This window comes from Sturnira hondurensis, unplaced genomic scaffold, assembly GCF_014824575.4.
Source record: "Sturnira hondurensis isolate 20B ecotype Veracruz unplaced genomic scaffold, ASM1482457v3 Scaffold0017436, whole genome shotgun sequence".
Taxonomy (NCBI): domain Eukaryota; kingdom Metazoa; phylum Chordata; class Mammalia; order Chiroptera; family Phyllostomidae; genus Sturnira; species Sturnira hondurensis.
Genome location: NW_028090067.1, coordinates 16,863,171 through 16,884,572, shown reverse-complemented (window position 1 = coordinate 16,884,572; position 21,402 = coordinate 16,863,171). Strand labels below are relative to the sequence as shown.

The following is a 21,402-nucleotide window of genomic DNA, read 5'->3' as shown; positions in this document are numbered from 1 at the left end:
TGTTACTGTGTGTCCCCCAGTGCGTGTCCCTCTCTGTCAGTGCTGTGGAACAAACTACCCCCGATGGGCTTGGTGGCCGAGAACCGTATCAGTTACACAGCCCACAGGTCTGTGGTTTGCGTGGAGCTCAGTGGGCACGGCTCAGTGCTGTGCCATGCGGCGTTAGCTGGTGTGGCTTGAGTGACTCACTCACACCTGGCAAGTTGGTGCTGGCTGTTGGCTGGGGGTTTATCCAGGGCCAGAGGTCGAGGACCAACAGCCATTTGCACGGGGGCTTCAGCTTCCCTGTGGCATGGTGGCTGGGTCCCAAGAGAAGAAAGGTTGGAAGCTTCCGGTCCCTTAAGGTCTTGATCCAGAAGCTAGAACAGCATCACTTCTGTCACGTTCTGTTGGGAAGCAGCTACAGAGCCAGAGTAAAGAGTAAAGAGTAAAGGGGGCTATACGTTCCCCCACCTGATGGGATGGGTGTCAGAGTTCTGGGCCGTGTCTTAGAACCTCTCCAAGGTCCTTATGTGTGGATTTCTTCCCTCCTCCTCCCTCTTCCTCCTCCTCCTCTTTTTCTCTTCTTTTTGGTGGAGGAGGGCTCAGAAGTTATTTTAAATCAGTGTTTTTCATCAATTTTGGAAAGTTCATAGTTATTAACTCTTCACATACAGCTTCTGTCCAGTCCATTTTCTGTTGTTTTTGTGTCTGTACTTACGTGTATGTTCGACCTTTTCATTGCATGTTCTATGTCTTTTACCTACTTTCCTGTGTTTTCCCGGCCTTTGCCTCTTCGTGCTTCATCCTGTTTACTCTTTTTTGACCTATTTCCTGTTCACTCTTCAGCATTGCCTAATTTGCTGTTACACCTAGCCATTTTCTTCATTTTGACAATTGTATTTTTTAATTCCGTAATTTCCACTTGTTTTTTTATAATTTAAAGTTCTTTGTCAAAATTGCAAATCTCCTATTTTATCCTCTTGAATAGCACCGCAGTTGTTTTTTAATATATTTATTGATTATACCATTACAGTTGTTCTATTCCCCCCCTTCATTCCCCTCCACCCACACACTCCCTGCCCCACCATTCTCCCCCCTTAGTTTATAACCACGTGTCTCAAGTTCTTTAGATTCTATATTTCCCCCACTATTCTTGCCCTCCCCCCTATCTATTTTCTACCTACCGTCTATGCTATTTTCTGTGCCTTTTCCCCCCTTCTCTTCCTCCCACCCCCCTGTTGCTAACCCTCCATGTGTTCTTCATTTCTATGGTTCCACTCCTGATCTAGCTGTCCTCTTGGCTTGCTTTTGTTTTAGGTGTGGTTATTAATAACTGTGTGTTTGCTGTCCTTTCGCTGTTAATATTTTTCATCTTCTTTTTCTTAGATAAGTCCCTTTAGCATTTCATATAATAAGGGCTTGGTGATGATGAACTCCTTGAACTTGACCTTATCTGAGAAGCACTTTATCTGTCCTTCCATTCTAAATGAAAGTTTTGCTGGATAAAGCAATCTTGGCTGTAGGTCTTTGGATTTCATGACTTGGAATATTTCTTTCCAGCCCCTTCTTGCCTGTAAGGTCTCTTTTGAGAAATCAACTGACAGTCTGATGGGTACTCCTTTGTAAGTGACTGTCCCCTTATCTCTTGCTGCTTCTAGGATTCTCTCCTTCATTTTAGTCTTGGCTAATGTAATTATGATGTGCCTTGGTGTGTTCCTTCTTGGGTCCACCTTCTTTGGGATTCTCTGAGCTTCCTGGACTTCCTGGAAGTCTATTTCCTTTGCCAGACTGGGGAAGTTCTCCTTTATTATTTGTTCAAATACGTTTTCCACTCGTGGCTATTTCTTTCCCCCTTCTGGTACCCCTATAATCCGGATGTTGGAACGTTTAAAGATGTCCTGGAGGTTCCTAAGCCTCTCCTCATTGTTTTGAATTCTCATTTCTTCATTCCTTTCTGGTTGGATGTTTCGTTCTTCCTTCTGGTCCATTCCATTGATTTGAGTCCCAGTTTCCTTTCCATCGCTATTGGATTCCTGGACATCTCCCTTCATTTCAATTAGTTTAGCCTTCATATGTTCCTCTAATTTGTGACTATAATCTACCAGTTCTGTGAGCATCCTGATAAACAGTGTCTTGAATTGTGCTTCTGAGAGGCTGGCAATTTCTCGGTCGCTGAGAGTTATGGGCTCTGGGACTTTGAGTTCTTCTTGCACCATCTTTTGGGCTGTTCGTGCCTGTTCCGTATCAGGATCGGAGCCCTAGGTGTTCACCAGAGCAGGGCAACTCAGTCGCTGGGTTGTGAAGTTGTATGTGGGGGCAGGGTCAAAGAGGAACGATGGCGTCCCGTCTGCCGCTTCCCGCACCGCAGCCACAGGTGTTTTGTCCCACTGCACGCGAGTGTTCCACCGCCGTCAGCCCTCCACCACTGGGTTCGCCCTCTGGGGCCTGTGTGGTCTGTCTCACTGTGCAGGAATGTGCGACCGTGGTCAGTCCGCTCCACACCCTGACTGGGTCCGGGCCACTTGCGCACCTAGATCGGGGGATCTGTCCTGCCCGACCCTGCTCCACTGCTGGCTCTACCCCTCTTACCATCCCCGTTGAACGGTTCGTCGTTGTCGGACTTCCGTATAATTCAATTTTCTGGTCTTTGGCTGTGTCTTTGTTCTCCAAACCTTTGTTGTATTCAAACTTGGTTGTGGGAGAAGGCACAGTGTTTCCACCTATGCCTCCATCTTGGCGGAATTCCACCACCGCAGTTATTTTGAAGTCTGTGTCAGATAACTTTAACATTTGCAGTTGCTCCCTTATGGGCCTGTTTCTGTTGGTTCTCCTTTGTCCTGGCGCATCGAGCGCCTCGTGGGCCTGGCCTGCTGCGATTCTGTGCCGGACTTCGGGTTTGCGATTGTGCTTGCAGAAATCGTTTGAAGCCCAGATCGATGCTTCTGTTTCATTTGCTTCTCCCGGGTACCAGGGAGCAGACTCACTTGGGATAGCCTCAGTCTGGTTTCTGGAAGTGAGATTATTGGAGGCTGAGCTACAGCCCTTGTGAGGGTCTCTTTACCTGTGGCCCACCCGTACTTCCTAGCGTGAAGACTTTCAGGACCCCTGCCCACAGGAGGGGCGGTCATCAGGGCTCTCTCCTTGCAGACCCCTGGACTCCAGTCCCTGCCCCCGGAGCCTGCGAGGTGGTTCATGCTGCTTCGTGTCCCTCCAGCCTCTCGGGGAACAGCAGCCTAAAATGTCAGGCTCACTTCCTGCATTCCCATAATCCCTTCCAGCCTGGCCATCCATCACTATCTGGCCAGGTACCCAGCGCTGCACACAGATGCTTTGTGTATTTTGTCCAGTACTTCTGGTTGTCTCCAGCTGGTGACCTGGATCACACTACCTAGTCTTACATTAAGGGAAGTGGAAGTCCTCAGAGGAACCCCATTTCCTTTTGGGTCATCCCATCGGTGTTTGAAAGCCGGATCACATGTTCCCATTAGCTGCCCTTATTTGTCCCTCTATAGAAAACTCTGCCTGGCCTGTATTTGCTGTCTCCAGTTTCTCACATCCCCTTCTTTCAGAAACCCATTCTAACTGGGCTTTGGTTCCCACACTCCATCAAAAGTGCCCCCCTCAAGGTCTCGCAATGCCTCAGCGGTGCCAGAGCCTCCACTCTCTCTGCCGTCACTGCAACATTCGACAGGGAGAGGTCAGTGAGCTGGAGCGAATCCAGCCGAGGAAAGTGAGGAACAGCCCTCTTTCCTACTTTGTTTCTCTGTCCCACTTCTTGCTGGATAGTGTTTCGCCGACTTCCTCATTTTGATTTTTCCCTCATGCATTTTGCTGACCTCCACCAGGAGAACATGGGCTCCCGGAGGGCAGGGCGTGCCGTCTTGCTTTGCTCATTCACCCACCCTCCGTGTAGACAGGGTCGTGCTCAGGGCAGGCTCTCAGTGGACGTTTGCTACGCAATTGCTCCCTCTGGGGAAGCACCAGCTGGCCCTGTCCAGCCAGCACCTCTGGCCACTGGCTGGCTGCGGGGTTTGCGGATGGAGGTCTGGGGAGAAAGCCGGTGTGCCGAAAGCCCTGGGCAGGACTTTAAGTGGCTGTCACCGACATGTGATATTTTCAGTTTTTAAAGTGCTTTTATGTTGCCGTCTGACCCTCACAGCACATCTGGTGGGCAGGCGGGACAGGCACGGGTGGGCTGCTGTTTCTGGGAGGGCTCAGAGGGGGACAGAGCGGCCCCACCCTCGCATAGCAGCCTCCCCCGCGGGCCCTGGGCTCCGGCACTGCCTTGCAAGTGAACAAAACCTCTTTTCCTGACTTCAGAAATAATATGAACTCCTCGTAGGAAATTTAGAAACCAGAGAAATGGATAAAGAAGAAAATTTAAATTATTATGCTACTATGCACATTTTCAGTCTTCTTTAAAAATACAGTTTAGATCATGTGTCATACAAAATTTGTATCCTGTTTTTAAATTAAATTTATTTCTTCTTTAAAATTTTTTAAAATGTATTTATTTTTAGAGAGGGGGCGGGGAGAGAGAAAGAGGGAAGGAAATGTCGATGTGAGAGAGAAACGTCGATCGGTTGCCTCTCGTATGCACCCCGACTGGAAACCAAACACACAATCCCAGGCATGTGCCCTGACCGGGAATCGAACCGAGGACCTTTCACTTTGCGGGACAGTTTGCCCAACCAACTGAGCCACGCCAGTCAGGGCTGCTTGATTTTTTAATATCTCGCTTTTGTGGTTGCATAATATTCCACCACAGATGCACCACAATTTATATAATACTCTACTGCTGGACATTTACGTTAAACAACACCCTTCCTTCCTTCATGTGCGATGGGCTGGGGACTTGAGGCTGGGGCTCTCAGCTGTGACAGAGTAGAAAGGGGACATGGCATGGCTTGGAGCAAAATAAAATCTAAAAGCACCACACGATGATATATAATTTAAAAAAAGGAAATCTTTTCAAATAAAAAGAAAGTCCCAACTCCATTTAGAGGTGTGTGTGTGTGTGGTGGGGGAGCGATGGCCAACAGACGTGGGGCAGTGTCCTCCCTGTCGGGACCAGGAGCTGCTGACACCAGCAGAGGCCGGGCTGAGGTCCCTCGTGGCTCATTCCTGCCTCCCTCCCTGGTCCTGGGTCCTCAGACTCTTCCAGCTGGAGGCCGAGGCCGACGCCCTCGCGTACTTCCAGCAGTTTTCGGCCCAGCTGCCGCCCTTCTACGAGAGCTCCGTCCGCGTCCTGCAAGTGGAGGTCCTGCAGCAGCTGACCGACCTCATCCGCAGCCACCCCAGCTGGTCAGTGGCCCACTTGGCGGTGGAGTTGGGCATCCGAGAGTGCTTCCACCACAGCCGCATCATCAGGTGGGCAGGGACCTTGCCTGGCAGGGCAGGGGGACAGGACCCTTGGGACAGTGTGTGTGGCAGGGTGGGGGCTTAGGGAATCTCCCGGTCCTGCCTCAGTGCCCCTCTGTGAACTCAAAGGTTGCCCGGAATGTTTGACTTACAGGGGCAGCACTGCCTCGGGACTCTGATGTTGACTGTCAGTGGGGGTGCTGACTGAGTCCCTGCCAGGCACTAGGCCCATGGTAGCTGTTTTACACACACCGTGAACTTGAATCCTCCCCTACGAAGCACTGCATCCCAGTGAGAGGCCATGTGACTTGTGCCGGGTTGCTCAGCCTCAGCGGCTGAAGAGGCTTCAGATCCTTGGGGTCCCCTTCCAAAGCTCTGGGTGCCCCTCAGCGTGCCCCTCTGGGACCTGGGACACGTGCTCTCAGATGTCCACTCAGCCAGCACTGGAGCAGTGGGCGCCCTGGTGAAGCTCCCAGCCGGTCACAGCCCTGTCCTGAGGCGGCCACACCTCCTTCGATGCTCCTCCCAGATGCTCTGTTCAACTCCCAGGCCCAGCGCTCCAGACTCCCGGCTGCCCTTTTCAGCCCAGGGGCCTGTTCTCAGATGTCGTGGTGTTTCGTCCGAACAGTCTGTCCGCTCCCAGGGCAGGTGTGGCCGGGATTGCTTTCATTTTTCAGTAGATAAAGTCACTGAAGCCCAGAAAAGTTAAGTGAATTGCCCAGCGTCAGAGCGATTTCGGCCTTCTGTGACCCTTTCTGTGCCAACACACTGCCCACCCAGGCTGGTGTGGCCCTGGGGCACATCCCCCTGCAGGTGTGCCCCCAGGACAAAGAAAAACAGATTTGAGTCACATGAGACACAGATACATTGCCACTCAGCCCTCAGTGTGAACCAGCCGGTGAGAGTGTGGCACGAGTGCCCTTGAACTCCCAGCCCACGTCCCCCTCCTGCACTCAGTTTTCTCAGGGCTCTGCCCACCTGGTGCCATGTCCACTCACCCTCCTGGCCCCGCCCCGACAGCTGTGCCGACAGCAGGGAGAATGAGGAGGGCTGCACGCCCCTGCACCTGGCCTGCCGCAAGGGCGACGCGGAGATCCTGGTGGAGCTGGTGCAGCACTGCCGGGCCCAGGTGGACGTCACCGACAACAACGGGGAGACTGCCTTCCATTACGCTGTCCAGGGCGACAGCTCCCAGGTGCTGCAGGTGAGTGGAGGGGGGGAGGCAGGGGAACCAGCAACACCTCTCTGTGCCCACTGCTGTCTTTGGGATGAGATGACACTCTCGGCCTCTCCCTGTCCCTCCTTGGTCCTTAAGGCCTGAGCTCCTCTGTGGAGGGTGCTGCCACTGCCCCGCTCCTCCTGCCCCACGCTGGTCAGGGAGGCATGTTTGCTCTCAACGGGGCAAGGCCCAGTCCAGCCAGTGAGTCTAGTTGAGCTCTTCCTGAGCACCTGCCATGAGTCGGACCCCTCAGTGGGGGTGTTCGTGGTTTGTGGGGTCGAGCTTAACTCCTCACGGGGATGCCAACAAGACAGAACGCCACCTGGCTCCTCTGGGCGTTTGTGCCAGAGACACCCCATCCAGTCTTTGACTCACTGGGCAACAAAATAAAAGTCAAACTTTTTTAAAAATGTATTTTATTGATTATGCCATTACAGTTGTCCCATTCCCCTCCCTTCACTCCCCTCCACCCTGCACACCCCTCCCCCATCCACATTCCCCTGCTTTAGTTCATGTCCATGTGTTATAAGTTCTTTAGCTTCTACATTTCCCATATATTCTTGCCCTCCCCCCTGTCTATTCTCTACCTACTGTCTATGCTACTTATTCTCTGCACCTTCCCCCCCGCCCCACTCCCCTGTTGCTAACCCTCCATGTGATCTCCATTTCTGTGGTTCTGCTCCTGTTCTGTTGTTTGCTTTTGTTTTTGTTTTAGGTGTGGTTGTTATTAACTTTGAGTTTGCTGTCTTTTTACTGTTCCTGTTTTTTTATCTTCTTTTTCTTAGATAAGTCCCCTTAACATTTCATATAATAAGGGCTTGGTGGTGATGAACTCCTTTAACTTCACCTTATCTGAGAAGTGCTTTATCTGTCCTTCCATTCTAAATGAAAGTTTTGCTGGATAAAGCAATCTTGGCTGTAGGTCTTTGGATTTCATGACTTGGAATATTTCTTTCCAGCCCCTTCTTGCCTGTAAGGTCTCTTTTGAGAAATCAACTGACAGTCTGATGGGTACTCCTTTGTAAGTGACTGTCCCCTTATCTCTTGCTGCTTCTAGGATTCTCTCCTTCATTTTAATCTTGGCTAATGTAATTATGATGTGCCTTGGTGTGTTCCTTCTTGGGTCCACCTTCTTCTGAGCTTCCTGGACTTCCTGGAAGTCTATTTCCTTTGCCAGACTGGGGAAGTTCTCCTTTATTATGTGTTCAAATAAGTTTTCCACTCATGGCTGTTCTTCTTCCCCTTCTGGTACCCCTATAATGCGGATGTTGGAACGTTTAAAGATGTCCTGAAGGTTCCTAAGCCTCTCCTCATTTTTTTGAATTCTCATTTCTTCATTCTTTTCTGTTTGGTTGTTTCTTTCTTCCTTCTGGTCCACTCCCTTGATTTGAGTCTGAGTTTTCTTCCCATCACTATTGGTTCCCTGTGCATTTTCCTTCATTTCAATTAGTGTAGCTTTCATTTTTTCATCTAATTTGCTACCAAAGTCAACCAATTCTGTGAGCATCCTGATCACCAGTGCTTTGAACTGTGCATCTGATAGGTTGGCTCTCTCTTGGGCACTTAAAAGTTTTGGGCTTGGGGCTTTGATCTGTTCTTTTGTTTGAGCCATTTTGGGTTTTCGGCTTTTTTTTTGGTCTGGTCGCACCTGTTTACATATGAGGTGTGGAACCTTAGGTGTTCACCAGGGCAGAGCAATCCAGTCACTGGGTTGTGACACTGTGTGTGGGGGCGGGGTCAGAGGGGGAATGATGGCGCTTGCTTAGCTCTCTCTCGGATTTCAGTCCCTTCTGCTGCTTCCCACACGCAAATTGGGCAGTTCTGGTGCTGGTTTCCGGGTGGCTGGGCTTGTATATATGTTCTAGGACCATTGTGGGTCTCTCCAGCGAACTCTCCTGTGAGGCTGGGAGTCTCCCAGCACCTCAACCCCCACAAGTGTTTTCAATTGGTGGTTTTAGGCTTTATTTCCTGTCACTGGGGCCCTATGTTGTGTGGTCTGTCTCGCTATCCATTTTTGCTTGGTTTATCTGCATGTGAGTGTGTGACTGCGGTCAGCCACCTTGCACACCTCACTGGGTCTGCCCATTGCCACCCAGTGCCCGTGGTCTGCCAGCCACCACCAGTGGGACTGGATCTGCCAGGCACCACTTTTTCCTGCTGCGACCCCTCTCCTCCAGCTGCCGACTCCACCCCTCTTACCGGTCTGGATGAATGGTTGTCGGACTTCCACGCAGTCAATTTTCTGTCAGTTCTGATTGTTTTTGTGTTTCTAAATTTTTGTTGTCCTTAATTTTGGTTGTGCGAGGAGGCACAGCGTGTCTACCTCTGCCTCCATCTTGGCCAGAAGTCCCGACTGTCCAAAAGTCAAACTTTTGAGTGCGTAAATGCAGTGGTGTTTTTAAAAGGCTGCTTTATGAGATGGGAAAGACAGAGCATGGAACAGTATTTTATTGTCTGGAATTAGAAGATTCTTCCAAAGGTTATATCCTTGTTTCTGCCTTGGCAGCAGAATGGAACTATGTTACTGCAGAAAACGGTCTCATACCTAATGAGGAGTGCCCTCTGGGGTGGGGGGTCCCCGCCGCTGCCGAGCTCCACCCTTGCTGAGCACCACTGAGTGCCCCGCACGGGCCACACATATTCTGCCTCGGGCTGAGGCCAGGCGCACTCACAGCAGTCATGGACAGCTGTGCCTGTCCCTTATGGCACGCTTATCTCCAGCATGGCCTGTCCCGAGTGTCGTGTGTGTCCTAGTTCATTCTCAGAAAGTCCTCGGGGGTGGGCGTCATCAGCCCGCCTCCCTTGCTAAGGAAACAGGCTCAGAGACGGTGAGAAGTTTGCCCAGGGAGGGCCCCAAAGCAGTGAGCGCTCAGGCTGCTGACACGCCCAGCTGCTCCTGCAGGTGTGGGGGTCTAAGTAACCCCAGGGAGACAGCACTCAGCTGTAAGGAAATGCAAGCCTCCCGACTTGCTTTTTAATGCTGGTTGGTATGTTTTAAATTGAATAAATAATATCTGTACGTACCAAAAAACACTCAAGCAGGACTGAAGAATATACAGTGAAAAGCAAGGAACACTACCCCTCCCTCCCAGACCTTCAGTGCCCATCTCTAGATGCTACCTGATTTTCAGTGTCTTTCTTCAGAAATTGTCCTGCAGTCTTGCCAGACCCACACCCAGCTAACACTGGCTCCGTCAGCTCTTTTTTGCCTCCCAGGCCTCCCTTCTTTGTTGCTTCTCTTGTTCCCATGGAGTCCAGCCGCCCTCCCCTCAGTGCCCCGAGCGACACTGCCACTGGAGGTGCCAGGGGAGGGACGTGCTGGGACCCCTCCGTGGTGGGCCCCAGCCCACCTGCTGTTGTGTTGGCAGCTCCTAGGGAAGAATGCGCCGTCTGGCCTGAACCAGGTGAACAACCAAGGGCTGACCCCGCTGCACCTGGCCTGCCAGATGGGGAAGCAGGAGATGGTCCACGTGCTGCTGCTGTACAACGCTCGCTGCAACATCATGGGGCCCCGTGGCTACCCCATCCACACGGCCATGAAGTTCTCCCAGAAGGGGTAAGCCCTCGCTCCCCACTCATCCCCGCCCTGTATGGGTGCTGGGCCTCAGCTCTCCCTCGCCTGTCCTGAGCAGCGTGGCCTCTGCAGGCTCATTGGTTGTGCGTCAGATTCTGGCGCCAAAGGCTGACCTGGCACAAAGAAATGTGTGGGGATGTGACTCTGTCCATGAGCTCCACTGTGCGCTCTGCAGTGCACCTTTGCTTCTCACCGTAAGCCTGCCTCTCCCAAGCCGGAGAAGAACCATCTTAACCTTCCCTGCAGCCCCCATTTCCGGCTTCCCAGGTGGCGGTCTCACACAACCCCAGGACTCAGACAGACCCACCGACCTGGGTCCTCTTCCCACCAAGCCCGCCAGCCTGATCTGAACCCTGTTGTGCTGTGGTGCTCACAGACTCTTTGGGTGACTCAAAGCCCAGGAATGGTTGTCCGAGGGGCTCAGGGCCCCCATCTGTCTGGGTGAATTTGTCCTTCCTGGTTGGTGGCACTTGGGGACACAGATCCCAGGCCCATGTCTTAGGGAGCCCCAGAACCCTCTCTTGTTTCTTCCCTTCTCCCACACCTGGGAAACCCTCATCTCAGGAAAATTCTTTTCCATGTGGTGTGTATGTATGAGTGTGTGTGTGTGATGGATATGGGGGAGTGGATAGAAGAGGTAACTATCAAAATATTATTTAGCAGGCCCTGGCTGGTGTAGCTCAGTGGATTGAGCGCGGGCCTGCGAACCACACAATCATGGTTCAATTCCCAGCCAGGGCACATGCCTGGGTTGCAAGCCAGTTCCCAGCAGGGGACGAACGAGAGGCAACCATTCATTGATGTTTCTCTCCCTCTCTCCTTCCCTTCCCCTCTAAAGATAAATAAATTTAAAAATCTTTTAAAAAATTTAAAAATGTATTATCTAGCAGGTACAGTACCTAGAATGAATGAATGAATGAATGGATGAATGAATGGGCCAGTCAGCCCTTCAGTCCCAGGCCCTGTGCTAAGTGCTGGCCTCACGGAGATGGAGAGAACAGCTCTGGGACGGGCCACCGGGAAGTCACCGGACCTTCCCGGTGCTGAGCACACGGAGAGGCCACGCTCAGGTTGGGCGTGGGCACTTGCCCTCCCTTAGATTTTGTCCTTCCTCTAGGGTCCTGGCTGGACCCTGGAGCATTGCTCTCCCCTTGAAAGTCTGGTCAAAGTGTGGATGAACTCTCCTCTCTGCTCTCTCACAGCCAGGATGAGCTGGGATTTTAAGAAAGACTTGACCGACTGGCTGGGGACAGTACCAGCGCTCTCGCCCCCAGCAATCAGGTTCTCTGGTGGCAGAACACGATCCGAGTGGACACAATGCTGGCCATGCTCTCCTCCACAGCTGGCATGGTGGCCCTGCTCCTGCTCAGCTTCAGCTGCCCTGTGGTCCCAATCACCTGTGCTGTCCATGTCCCTTCCAGGACCCTGGTGTTTTGCAGGTTGCCTCTCTTCAGATGCCCGCAGCCAGGCCCCCTCCCTGCACCACCCAGGCCTCCCTGTGGGCTGGCTCAGATCAGAGAGCATCCTTGCAGGATGACGCAGGTCGTGCCCTACTGCTGCGCACACAGCCGTGCTCCTCAGGGCCAGGCAGGGCCATCCCTGCCCCCGCCTCCGTGTGGCAGCCAGCACAGCTGAACTCAAAATCATGGGCATTGGCGTCGCCAAGGACGCTTCTGTCCCAGCTCCCATCTGCTGTCTGCTGACCCTCCTCGACTCTGGTTTCGCTTAGTGTGATGTCTTCAAGATCCAGTAGTGTCGGAGCGTGGGTCGGAATTCACTCCCTTTTGGAGGCAAAACAATGCCCTGTTGGCCGCGCCACATTCTGCTTTCCCAGCCATCTGTCAGTGGGCGCTTGGGTTGCTTCCACCCTTTGGCTGCTGTGAGTCGTGCCGCAGTAAGCAGTGCTTTCGGGGGGCTGGGGCATGGAGGGCCAGACCCAGAACCAGGCGCTGAAATACCCGGTCTCCTTTAATTCCCACCCAGTCCTCTTAGGACAGTCTCCTTGCTGCAGCTGGACTAGGTCACTTTCCAGAGGTCACCAGTGAGAAAGCTGGGGCTTGACATCAAGTCCGTTGGATTCTAAAATCAGCGCCAGTGAGAGTGATCATTGCTGATTGGAGTCATCAGGGAAGGCTTCCTGGAGGAAGGGGCTTGAGCTGTGCCCTGAGAGGCTCATGATACCCTAGACATACCACAGTATTCACGCTGTTGGTTTCATTGCAACTTTATTTGCAGAAACTCTCCTTAACCAGTGGATTAAGCCCTTAGTCATGACCTCTCCCGGCTCCAGGCTGCCTCCGGCCTTCCTCACTACCTAAGGCGCCTCTCTCCCCAGGTGTGCGGAAATGATCATCAACATGGACAGCAGCCAGGTCCACAGCAAAGACCCACGCTATGGGGCCAGCCCGCTCCACTGGGCCAAGAACGCAGAGGTAGGTGGAGTCCAGGGCAGTGGGGGGCAGGGGGCAGGTCCCTCTGCCCTTTGTTCTCAGCCGCCTGAGGAAGGAGGTTCCCGAGGGGACCCTGAGGCTGGCACTTGGGGGTCGCTCTCACAGCAGACCCCCGGCAGACAAGCCCAAGGAGAGATGACACCCTGGCATTGCTCACTGGTGAAGTGACAGTGTCCCCCTGTGGTTTTCTCCTGTGTGAACTGGGTGCCCAGTGTCCTGCCTCTGGAGGTGTGGGGTCAGCAGGGTAGTGCGGGAGGACATTCTTCATAAATCGTCAAGTGCCTCACACACGGAGGTGGCGGTTGATGGCGATGCTGCTGCTGGCTCCAGCGGGAGCTCCTCTGAGGCCTCCTCCCGAGCCCCGCTCCATCCCCCTGGGACGATGGAGGGCTCTGGTCTCTCATCTCCGGACCACGGCTCAGATGGCCCCGGAGGGCACGGCCTGCCCCTGCCCGTAATGGGCCAGGAGGCAGAGGTGACAGCCCCAGCAGGGTACCGTCTTCATGCCAGGAGCCAGCCACCGAGGCAGGCCATTTTCTGTGTGTTTTGTCACTCGTTATCACCACCTCGGTGAGGGAGGGACCTGCATTCCCATTTCACAGCAGAGAAAACTGAGCTGCAAAGGGTGCAGTGACCCGCCCAAGCTCAGACGGCTGGGAGGAAGCAGCGCCGCTCAAGCCTCCCAGGCTCCGACATCCAGGCTCCCTTCCTTGGGGCTGCTGTGGGGCAGGAATGTGTGTTGCCACGTCCCCAGGCCGACCCCTACCTTTGTAGGGTCCCAGAGGAGGTGACAAGGAGTGGGGCTGTTCTGGGGCAGGGCTCAGGGGGACTTCAGCAGGGAGGCATGGACCCTGTGAGCCCCAGAGAAGGCCTCGGAATCCCCTTAAAGCAGTCGGCACATCTTCGGGCTAGTCCTGGGTGCTGATGGTGTGGGAGGCCCAGAGCCACCCACAGGACTGGGGCCTGCCGTCTGGGCCCCCTTCCATTGCTGGAGCTTTCCCTCTGAGGGAGGACGTGTCAGTGCCCTGTGTGCCCAGGGGCCGCAGGAGTGCCTTGCTGACCTGAGCCGGGACCCTGTCCCCCACAGATGGCCCGCCTGCTGCTGAAACGAGGTGGCGACGTGCACAGCACCAGCTCTGCAGGCAACACGGCTCTGCACGTGGCCGTGATGCGCGGCCGCTTTGACTGCGTCATGGTGTTGCTGACCCATGGGGCCCACGCTGATGCCCGCGGAGAGCACGGCAACACGCCGCTGCACCTGGCCGTGTCGGTGAGTCCGCGTGGTGGGGACGTCGGTGTGTCTCCTCCCTGGTGCCCTGGTGCCCCTCCCTTCGTGCCTGCCAACAAGACTCGAGATATGAGAGGGGAAGGCCCGGCTCTGGCACTGACTGTGGCCTCGGGCACTCGTGTCACCTCTGTCGGCCTTGGTGCCTCCTCTGGGGCACGGAGGTGTCAGCACCCGCCTGGCAGAGTGGTTGAGAGGAGTCAGTGGCAGACCCTTGGTAGCCAGGAGGGACGCCTGAGTGACACATGCAGGCCGGCGGGGAGCAAGCACCCTGCAGGCCGTCCTCCTCCCCTTTGTCCTCAGGGAGCAGCGCCCTCTCAACTCCCGGAGGGCGGGGCTGGCGTCCACGCCTGGGTGGCCCTTGGTGGGCATTGGGTTGTCACAGAGCAGGGTTCCCGCCCGTGAACCCTGGTCCAACACTGCAGGGTGACCGTTCTGCGTGCAGGGACAGGACATTTGTGCTGTGTCACAAACGCGTGTCTGTGGGTGTGCGCGTAACGACAGTGGTGCCAGCGCTCAGGGGCCCGTGTCATGAATCTTGGAGGGACAGAACAGGAGAGACCCCAGGACTCTAAAGCAAGTCCATTTAGGACAAATTCAAAGACATCCTATTTTACGCCAAAGGTAGTGGTTGTGGGGCGGCGTGCTCGCGAGGCTGAAACTGGGAGTGAAACCATGGCCCTTTTGGTGCTGAACGGTCCCTTGGACCCATCCGGGTCAGCCAGCATCTTGGTCTATTGGGCCCCTTGTGCTCTTAAAAATTACTCAGGACCCCAAAGACCTTTTTATATGGATTTCGGCTGTCTATATTTTTCATATTAGAAATTAAAAGTGAGAGGTTTCCAAAAGACACATTAATTATGAGGCTTTTGAAACTAATAATGAAAAGATTCATTATGACCATAATTTGCCCATCACGTACTAACATACTGTATTTTTCAGATTATAAGACACACTTTTTTACCATATTTTTTGCTTCAAAACTTCCCCCTATTTTCCTCCTCTAAAACCTAGGTGCATCTGGGGTCTGCACCATAAGGTACACCTAGGTTTTGGAGGAGGAAAATAGAGAAAGAAATGTTCAAGCAAAAAATGTAAAAAGGTGCCTCTTATAGTCTGAAAAATACAGTAAGTAGTATATTTATGGAAAACACCTTTTTTAAAAAAAAAGGATTTTATTTATTTATTTTAGAGAGATGGGGAAGGGAGGGAGAAAGAGAGGGAGCGAAGCATCAATGTGTGGTTGCCTATAGCACACCCCCTACTGGGGACCTGGCCTGCAACCCAGGCGTGTGCCCTGACTGGGAATCAAACCGGTGATGCTTTGGTTCGCAGGCCTGTGCTCCATCCACTGAGCTACACCAGCCAGGGCCTCAAAACACCTTTTTTTCCCTAAACAAAAATAACTGACCGAGAAAAGATGGCATTGTTTTACTTTTTTGTGTCTTTCTAATGCCCGGCTTTAGAGAAGGCACGGACCCTCCCATCTTCCGCATTTACTGCCGCAGTGTGTCATCGGGGGTGTTGAAGAATAGGAAGGAAATCTGGCCTCACAGAGAAATGTGGTTGGAAAAGATACGTAGCTGTACCTTTTCAGATTCTTGTGGGTGTTTTGATAGCGCACCAGAACTCGACGGGGTAGCTGCTGGCAGGTTGGGTGCAGCGGGCACCCCGAGGCCGTCTACCCACACTTCTCACTCACATCCGCAGGCACCTCTTGCCTGTCACATGGGCATTTGACCCATGCACGGTCCGTGTCCTCCCTGGAAAATAGCGGTTCCCTGAGTGTGTGTAGCTTCCAAACACATCAGCCCCTTTCCTGATGCAAACCCCCGTTTGTAGATGCCCCCGTCAAGCGCATCAGAAAGGCTGTAAGCTGCAGGGCGCTGTGGAGCGCGTCATGGCGCACACGGGTTCTCTGGAAGGCTGGTATTTGTTCGGAAGCTCACGTTTTACCATCGGCACCAAATACTGCCAGGGGTTTTCCTTGAAGTGACAGGCTCGCCACCTTCGTTTTTGAGAAAGTATCCCCCCTGCCTCCCCCGCATCCCCAAGGCTGAACCATCATAGTTGGCCCATTGGCCTGTCCGTCATTCCTCTCAGGAAAACACGTATCTGGTGAACAAGCCACTAGTTCGGCTCTTGGCTCACAGGCGCGGAGGCGCTTTCCCTACCCAGGCCCGTCCCGTGTCGGCGGGCCACAGGAAGGTCTTGCCCACTCCGCACTCTGCCGCAGGACGGTGAACTCAGGGTCACAGCCTGACAGAGCGACCCTTGCTGTTGCAGCAGGGCGTTCTGGGGAGGAGCAGGCTGGTTAGTTAACATTTTTTGACCGTGAGTGCTCCAGCAGAGAAGAAAGCCATGACCACTGCCAGCTTGGTGCCGCAGCCTTGCTGCGTGCTGGGGCACCGTTTTGCCCACCGTGCCTTTGCACCGTTGGTGCGAGGGTCGGCACGGCACAAGGGCAGAGACCTTGTACTTCCCATGAGACTGGGCTTAACTTCCCGAACCTTTGAAGAGGGTCTCCCATAGCCACAGGGGCCCGCAGATCTCAGTTTGATTGAGAACGGCCGGCGGGCTTCACCGTTTCCCTCTGTCCAGGCCCCTGCAGTGCCATCTCGGGCTGCGGCACACTCCCGAACCTCTTTTACAATGGGGTGCTTTACTGTTTCTGTGCGTCGGCTCGACTTAAATTTATTTTGAAGGGAATGTTATGTCACTACTGTTGCGTGGCCCAACCAGTCCCACAAAGGAAAGGTAGCTTGTAAAGAGCCACATCACTGGTGTTTGAAACACACGTTTACCTGTGCCCATGTGAATCCGATGGTGCGTGGGCCACTGTTGGAACAACTGCCTTCTGGACATACCTCCACCCTCGAGACAGGGAAAGGCGGCCCTGAGAAGCAGGAGGTAATAAGACCAGAGCTCTGGCCTCCTTGCTGCTGGTCTTAGGGCTCACTCTGGGACACCAAGCTGTGCCCTCCCCCCACCACTGCCCAGCCCCCAGGTGGTAACCACACAGTGCTGTGGGCGGGGAGGCTGCCCTTGGAGGCTGCGTCAGGGAGGACGGGCACTGGGGCACCCCCTTGGGACTGGCGCCCTGGACCACACGGGCAGACAGCCTTCCCTGTCCTTGCAATCAGCAGCTGACCCTTCAGTGTCCCCATGGTTCCTGGGTCGGGGGTCATAGCTGTGTTGCTTCCTGTGAGGAGGAGCTGGTGAGGCCAGAAACTGGGTGAGGGACTGCCGGTTTCTGCCTGCGTTCCCGAGACCCTTGCTTGGGGACACTAAGCCTGCTTGTCAGGGCACCAGCCTTCAGAGTGTTGACTTCGGAACATCAGATCAGTAGGGTCAGGGGTCAAAGGTCACAGTGTCCTTTCCTGTGCTGAGGACCAGTGAGAGGCCCGTTGAATTGGTGGATAGGGTCCCTTTCCTCTTTGTTTTCCTGAGCTGTCGAGTATTCCCCATCCCCCACTCCATCCCCAACAGAAAGACAACGTGGAGATGGTCAAGGCCCTCATTGTGTTCGGGGCAGAGGTGGACACCCCAAATGACTCTGGGGAGACTCCTGCCTTCATAGCCTCCAAGATCAGCAAACGTATGTGCTCACTTCTCTGGATCCAGCATTGGGCAGAGATGGTGGGGAGCCGGGCTGGGGAGGGGGTCCCCCACTCTCGGGTGCCAGAATCTTGTTTGCACCCAGCCCCCTGACTTCCTGTCCGGGGTCTCTAGGAAGCCCTGGGAGGCTGAGACTGGAAGCTTCCTTTTCCCAAGACCTAGAGCCCTGATCAGCCAAGAGATGGAGCCCACCATGGGGCTTGCTCAGCCAGTATCCTCTCCTGTGCGGCCCATCCCACCCCAGCATGCCAGGGTTCAGGGAGCAGGACAGAGAGGGGCCACAGCCTTCATCCTAAGCCTTGGGAAATCCACTGATACAACCCTACATTATTGTGTGTGCGTGCCCCATGCTCACAGACAGGCTGCATGCATTACACCACTCTAGTGTGTGTGCATGCCCCGTACCCACAGGCAGGCTGCATGCACCCCATGCTCACTTAGTGAGACCTTGGCTTTGGGCTAGAAAAAACAGATTCTCCTCGCCCTCAGCCTGGAACCCCTGGAGGGTTTCAGGGAGCTGTGGAGTTTGCTGTGGGTGTGCGCCCACCAGTGTGTGCCAGCATGCATGCGTGCATGGGCACACTGTTTCTCGTGGCATCCTTTTCTGTCATCCTATTTGTCAGATGGGGGTAAATCCCTGCTGGCTGGCCGGCTAGTCCCTTTTGAGCTCTGCAGGAGACTGTCCCTTNATTCTCCTCACCTTCAGCCTGGAACCCCTGGAGGGTTTCAGGGAGCTGTGGAGTTTGCTGTGGGTGTGCGCCCACCAGTGTGTGCCAGCATGCATGCGTGCATGGGCACACTGTTTCTCGTGGCATCCTTTTCTGTCATCCTATTTGTCAGATGGGGGTAAATCCCTGCTGGCTGGCCGGCTAGTCCCTTTTGAGCTCTGCAGGAGACTGTCCCTTCGGCACTTTGGAGAACTGCTGTGTGTGGAGGTGGGAGTCTTGCCCTCTCCACCGGAGTCAAAGGGACAGAGGGAGTTCCCAGAACAGTCAGGCGGGGCAGCACCGGCCGCTCCTTGTTTTCCATAGCCGAGCCCCAGCACCTTCCCTGGCCCCAGGAAGCTGCTTTGGATGGAGCCGACTGGAGCCTGCACACCCTGCCGGGGGAGGTCGGGCGCCTGGCCCCTCTGCGCATCTGCATGCCCGGGCAGCCTGGCAGATGGGAGACGGGCTGTGCGTGGAAGGGAGGACCCCCTTCCCTCCCCGGATGACACCACTTCTGATCCTGTGCCATCTCCTCCTCCCCTCACTGTCATCAGTGGTCACCAGGAGGGCACTCTTAACGCTGCTGAGAGCCATAGGGGCCAGCCACCACTTGCCACTCCTCCCAGGGACCCCCTCGGAGCCGGGCTCCCCAGCAGCACAGCATTCCTCCTGCTCCCTGGAGAGATCTCAGCCCCTGCCACCACCAATCAGCTTAAACAACCTAGGTAGGCCCTCCCCCTGCCCCGTGTTCCCTGCTTCCCAGGCCCCCAGATCAGAGCTCCTGAGAGAACAGGGCCTCAGTGTGGCAGCCTTTGAAACAAGCAGGGAGGGAGGGTGGGCAAGGCTCGTTAGCCTCTGGAGGCAGCTAGCAGTGCGTGGAGCCCGGAGGCCAGTGGGTTCCCTGGCCCACGCCCCACAATGCATTTCCCCTGAGAGGACGCCCTGGACACAGGTCTCAGGTCTGGGTGTGCCCTGGCACCCATGAGGTGAGCGCCGTCATGGCTCTCTGTGTCCCCTGGGAGTTCAGGGCAGGCAGGAAGGAGTCCTGCGGAGTGCCAGAGCCCCCCGGCCCTCTGGCTTCTGCGAGTGTTTCTGCAGCGCTGCTGAGTCCCTGTCAGGCCTGAAGCCGAGTGCTCCCACGCTGGCCTGTTCAGCTCAGTGACTTACGTGCTTTTGATCGTGAAAGGCAGCCAGCATCAGCCCCCAGGCGTCCTGGGCTCCGTGGAGACGGCCCCAAGGAGACTCTGGGTCTCCTGTGGGCAGTCCACCCCAGGCCCTCAACTGTCTAAGAGTGGGGTCTCCGATCAGGGTAGTCAGAAACCCATGGTTGGCAAGCCAGTCTCTTTTTTTTTCCTGCTGCTGGCGAAGCAGACACCAGCACCCCGACCCAGGACAGCCCAGCCAGGCCTGGAGTGCAGCACAGGCAGGGCCAGCAGCCAGTCAGTCCTCCCAGCTCCACCTCTCTCCTCTGCCTGCCCACCCCGACCCGGAGCCCACCCCCCATCTTTATCTCTCAATTTTGCAGGCATTCAGTCACCCAAGCCAGGCTGGATGGTGGGCCTGGGGCGCGGTGTCCGATGGGTAACACCCTGGGCCTAGAGGGGCCACAGAGCCCACCATGCCCCGAGTCCACTGTAGCCAAGCTCCTCCTCCTGTCTCTCAGCCGCATGCCAGCACACGCCCCCTTCCGTAGGGCCCCAGCCTGGCACTCTGTCCGCCGCCTCTCCTGGCGGGTCTCCCGCTTAGCTTGCCCACTCTCTGGCCACTTGCCCTGGTGAGGGGACACCTACCGCCTTGCTCCCTGCTGCCTGCTGCCTGCTGCCTGCTGCCTGCTTCTAGACTTGCACAGTGGTGTGGGGGGCCCATCAGACCAGATGACATGGCTCTGCCGGGCCAGGCACCTGGGGCCAGGCTGCTTGTTAGGAGGGCAGCTCGGGCACAGGGTGGGCCTTGGGCACATGAATGGAGTGGACAGGTGCATCTGAATTGAGAGGCCACTGAGGAAGTTTCCAGAAGGGTCAGGATGAGGGGCATCTGAAGAGTGGTCAGGCTGCCTCCCTCCTTTCATGGAGTTAAATACCAAGGTGCATCCCGACTCAGCCCTTTTGGCTGTGCCCTTGAATGAGTCGCATGACCTCTTTGAACCTCATCTATAAATTGGGAATAGCAGCCGTGGTGCTATTGGCCACACCAGGTGGGCGGGTGGGAAACCGAGCTGTGAGCTGCAAAGCACAGGACACTCAGGTGCCTGGGCCTCGCAGCTTTGGGAGGCAGATACTGAGGCGAATCTGAGCGCTGGCTGGGGCCCTTCCCAGAGCAGTGGGCTCCCATCCGTTCCAGCCGTGTATCCAGAGGGGCTGTGGGCTCTGGCTTAGCTGCTTCCTGGGACAAAGAGACCTTCCTGGGGGCCGCAGGCAGAACTCCTGCTGGCAACAGTGGGGTGAGGCCACAGCCTCAGATCTGCTCCCAAGCCCTCGGGGGCAGCAGGGGGACCTGGCCTGGCCCCACCCTGCCCAGCCACCCTGTGTCCACAGAGCTGCAGGACCTTGTGCACATCTCCCGGGCCCGGAAGCCGACCTTCATCCTGAGCTCCACACGGGACGAAAAGCGCACGTATGTGAGGGGGGATGGGAGCTGCACACTCGAGGTCTCTGCTGGGTGTCCGCAGAGGGCTCTGCTTTGTCCACAGTCCTACGGGGCGGCCTGAGTCCTTTGTGGTTCTCAGCCAGGGGATGGAGTCTGTAGAGAGCCTGGGTCTGCTCCTTTGTCACCAGCTGTGCAGGAGCTGGGTCACGCAATGGGGCTGGCTGCAGTCCTATCCCTCCCCTGAGACCCTGCCATGGTTGTCGGGGAGGTGGCCCACAATCCTCTGGAGAGATCAGGGCCTGCTCCTGACCCTGCCTCCCTGCACAGAGCTGGTGGGCTGGGCCACTGGCCCAAGCCCTGTGGTGCACCCTGACCCATTGCAGGAGGCAGGCCTGTGTGGTAGGCTCACAGAGAAGAGGCCCATGCCACGTCCTGGAGGACAGGCCCAGGCCCAGAACCAGTGCTGCCAGTGTAGCCGGCCACCGGGACAGACGTGTTCTCATTGGCAGCTCTCCCTGCCCCTCCCCTAGTAACAGAGGTGGCTTGCTCTCTGTTTATTACTGTCCTGCGCTCCTCCACCAGCAGCCATCCTAGGGAGGGATTAGTGACCGCAGAACCTG

General features: G+C 55.2%; 1 protein-coding gene across 4 annotated transcripts in view; it reads left to right on the top strand.

Annotated features, from left to right (window-relative positions):
- The window catches only part of PLA2G6 (phospholipase A2 group VI), a 58,849-nt gene that overhangs the window by 27,467 nt on the left and 9,980 nt on the right, over positions 1-21,402 (top strand). For 3 of the 4 annotated variants that reach the window (XM_037067857.1, XM_037067858.1, XM_037067856.1), the window contains exons 3-10: positions 5,137-5,352; positions 6,364-6,547; positions 9,931-10,118; positions 12,472-12,568; positions 13,674-13,856; positions 17,361-17,469; positions 18,751-18,921; positions 20,731-20,809. In XM_037067857.1, the coding sequence (XP_036923752.1) occupies positions 5,137-5,352; positions 6,364-6,547; positions 9,931-10,118; positions 12,472-12,568; positions 13,674-13,856; positions 17,361-17,469; positions 18,751-18,921; positions 20,731-20,809 (1,227 nt within the window). The remainder of the gene's footprint in view (positions 1-5,136; positions 5,353-6,363; positions 6,548-9,930; positions 10,119-12,471; positions 12,569-13,673; positions 13,857-17,360; positions 17,470-18,750; positions 18,922-20,730; positions 20,810-21,402) is intronic. The other variant, XM_037067859.1, reaches the window with a different exon arrangement.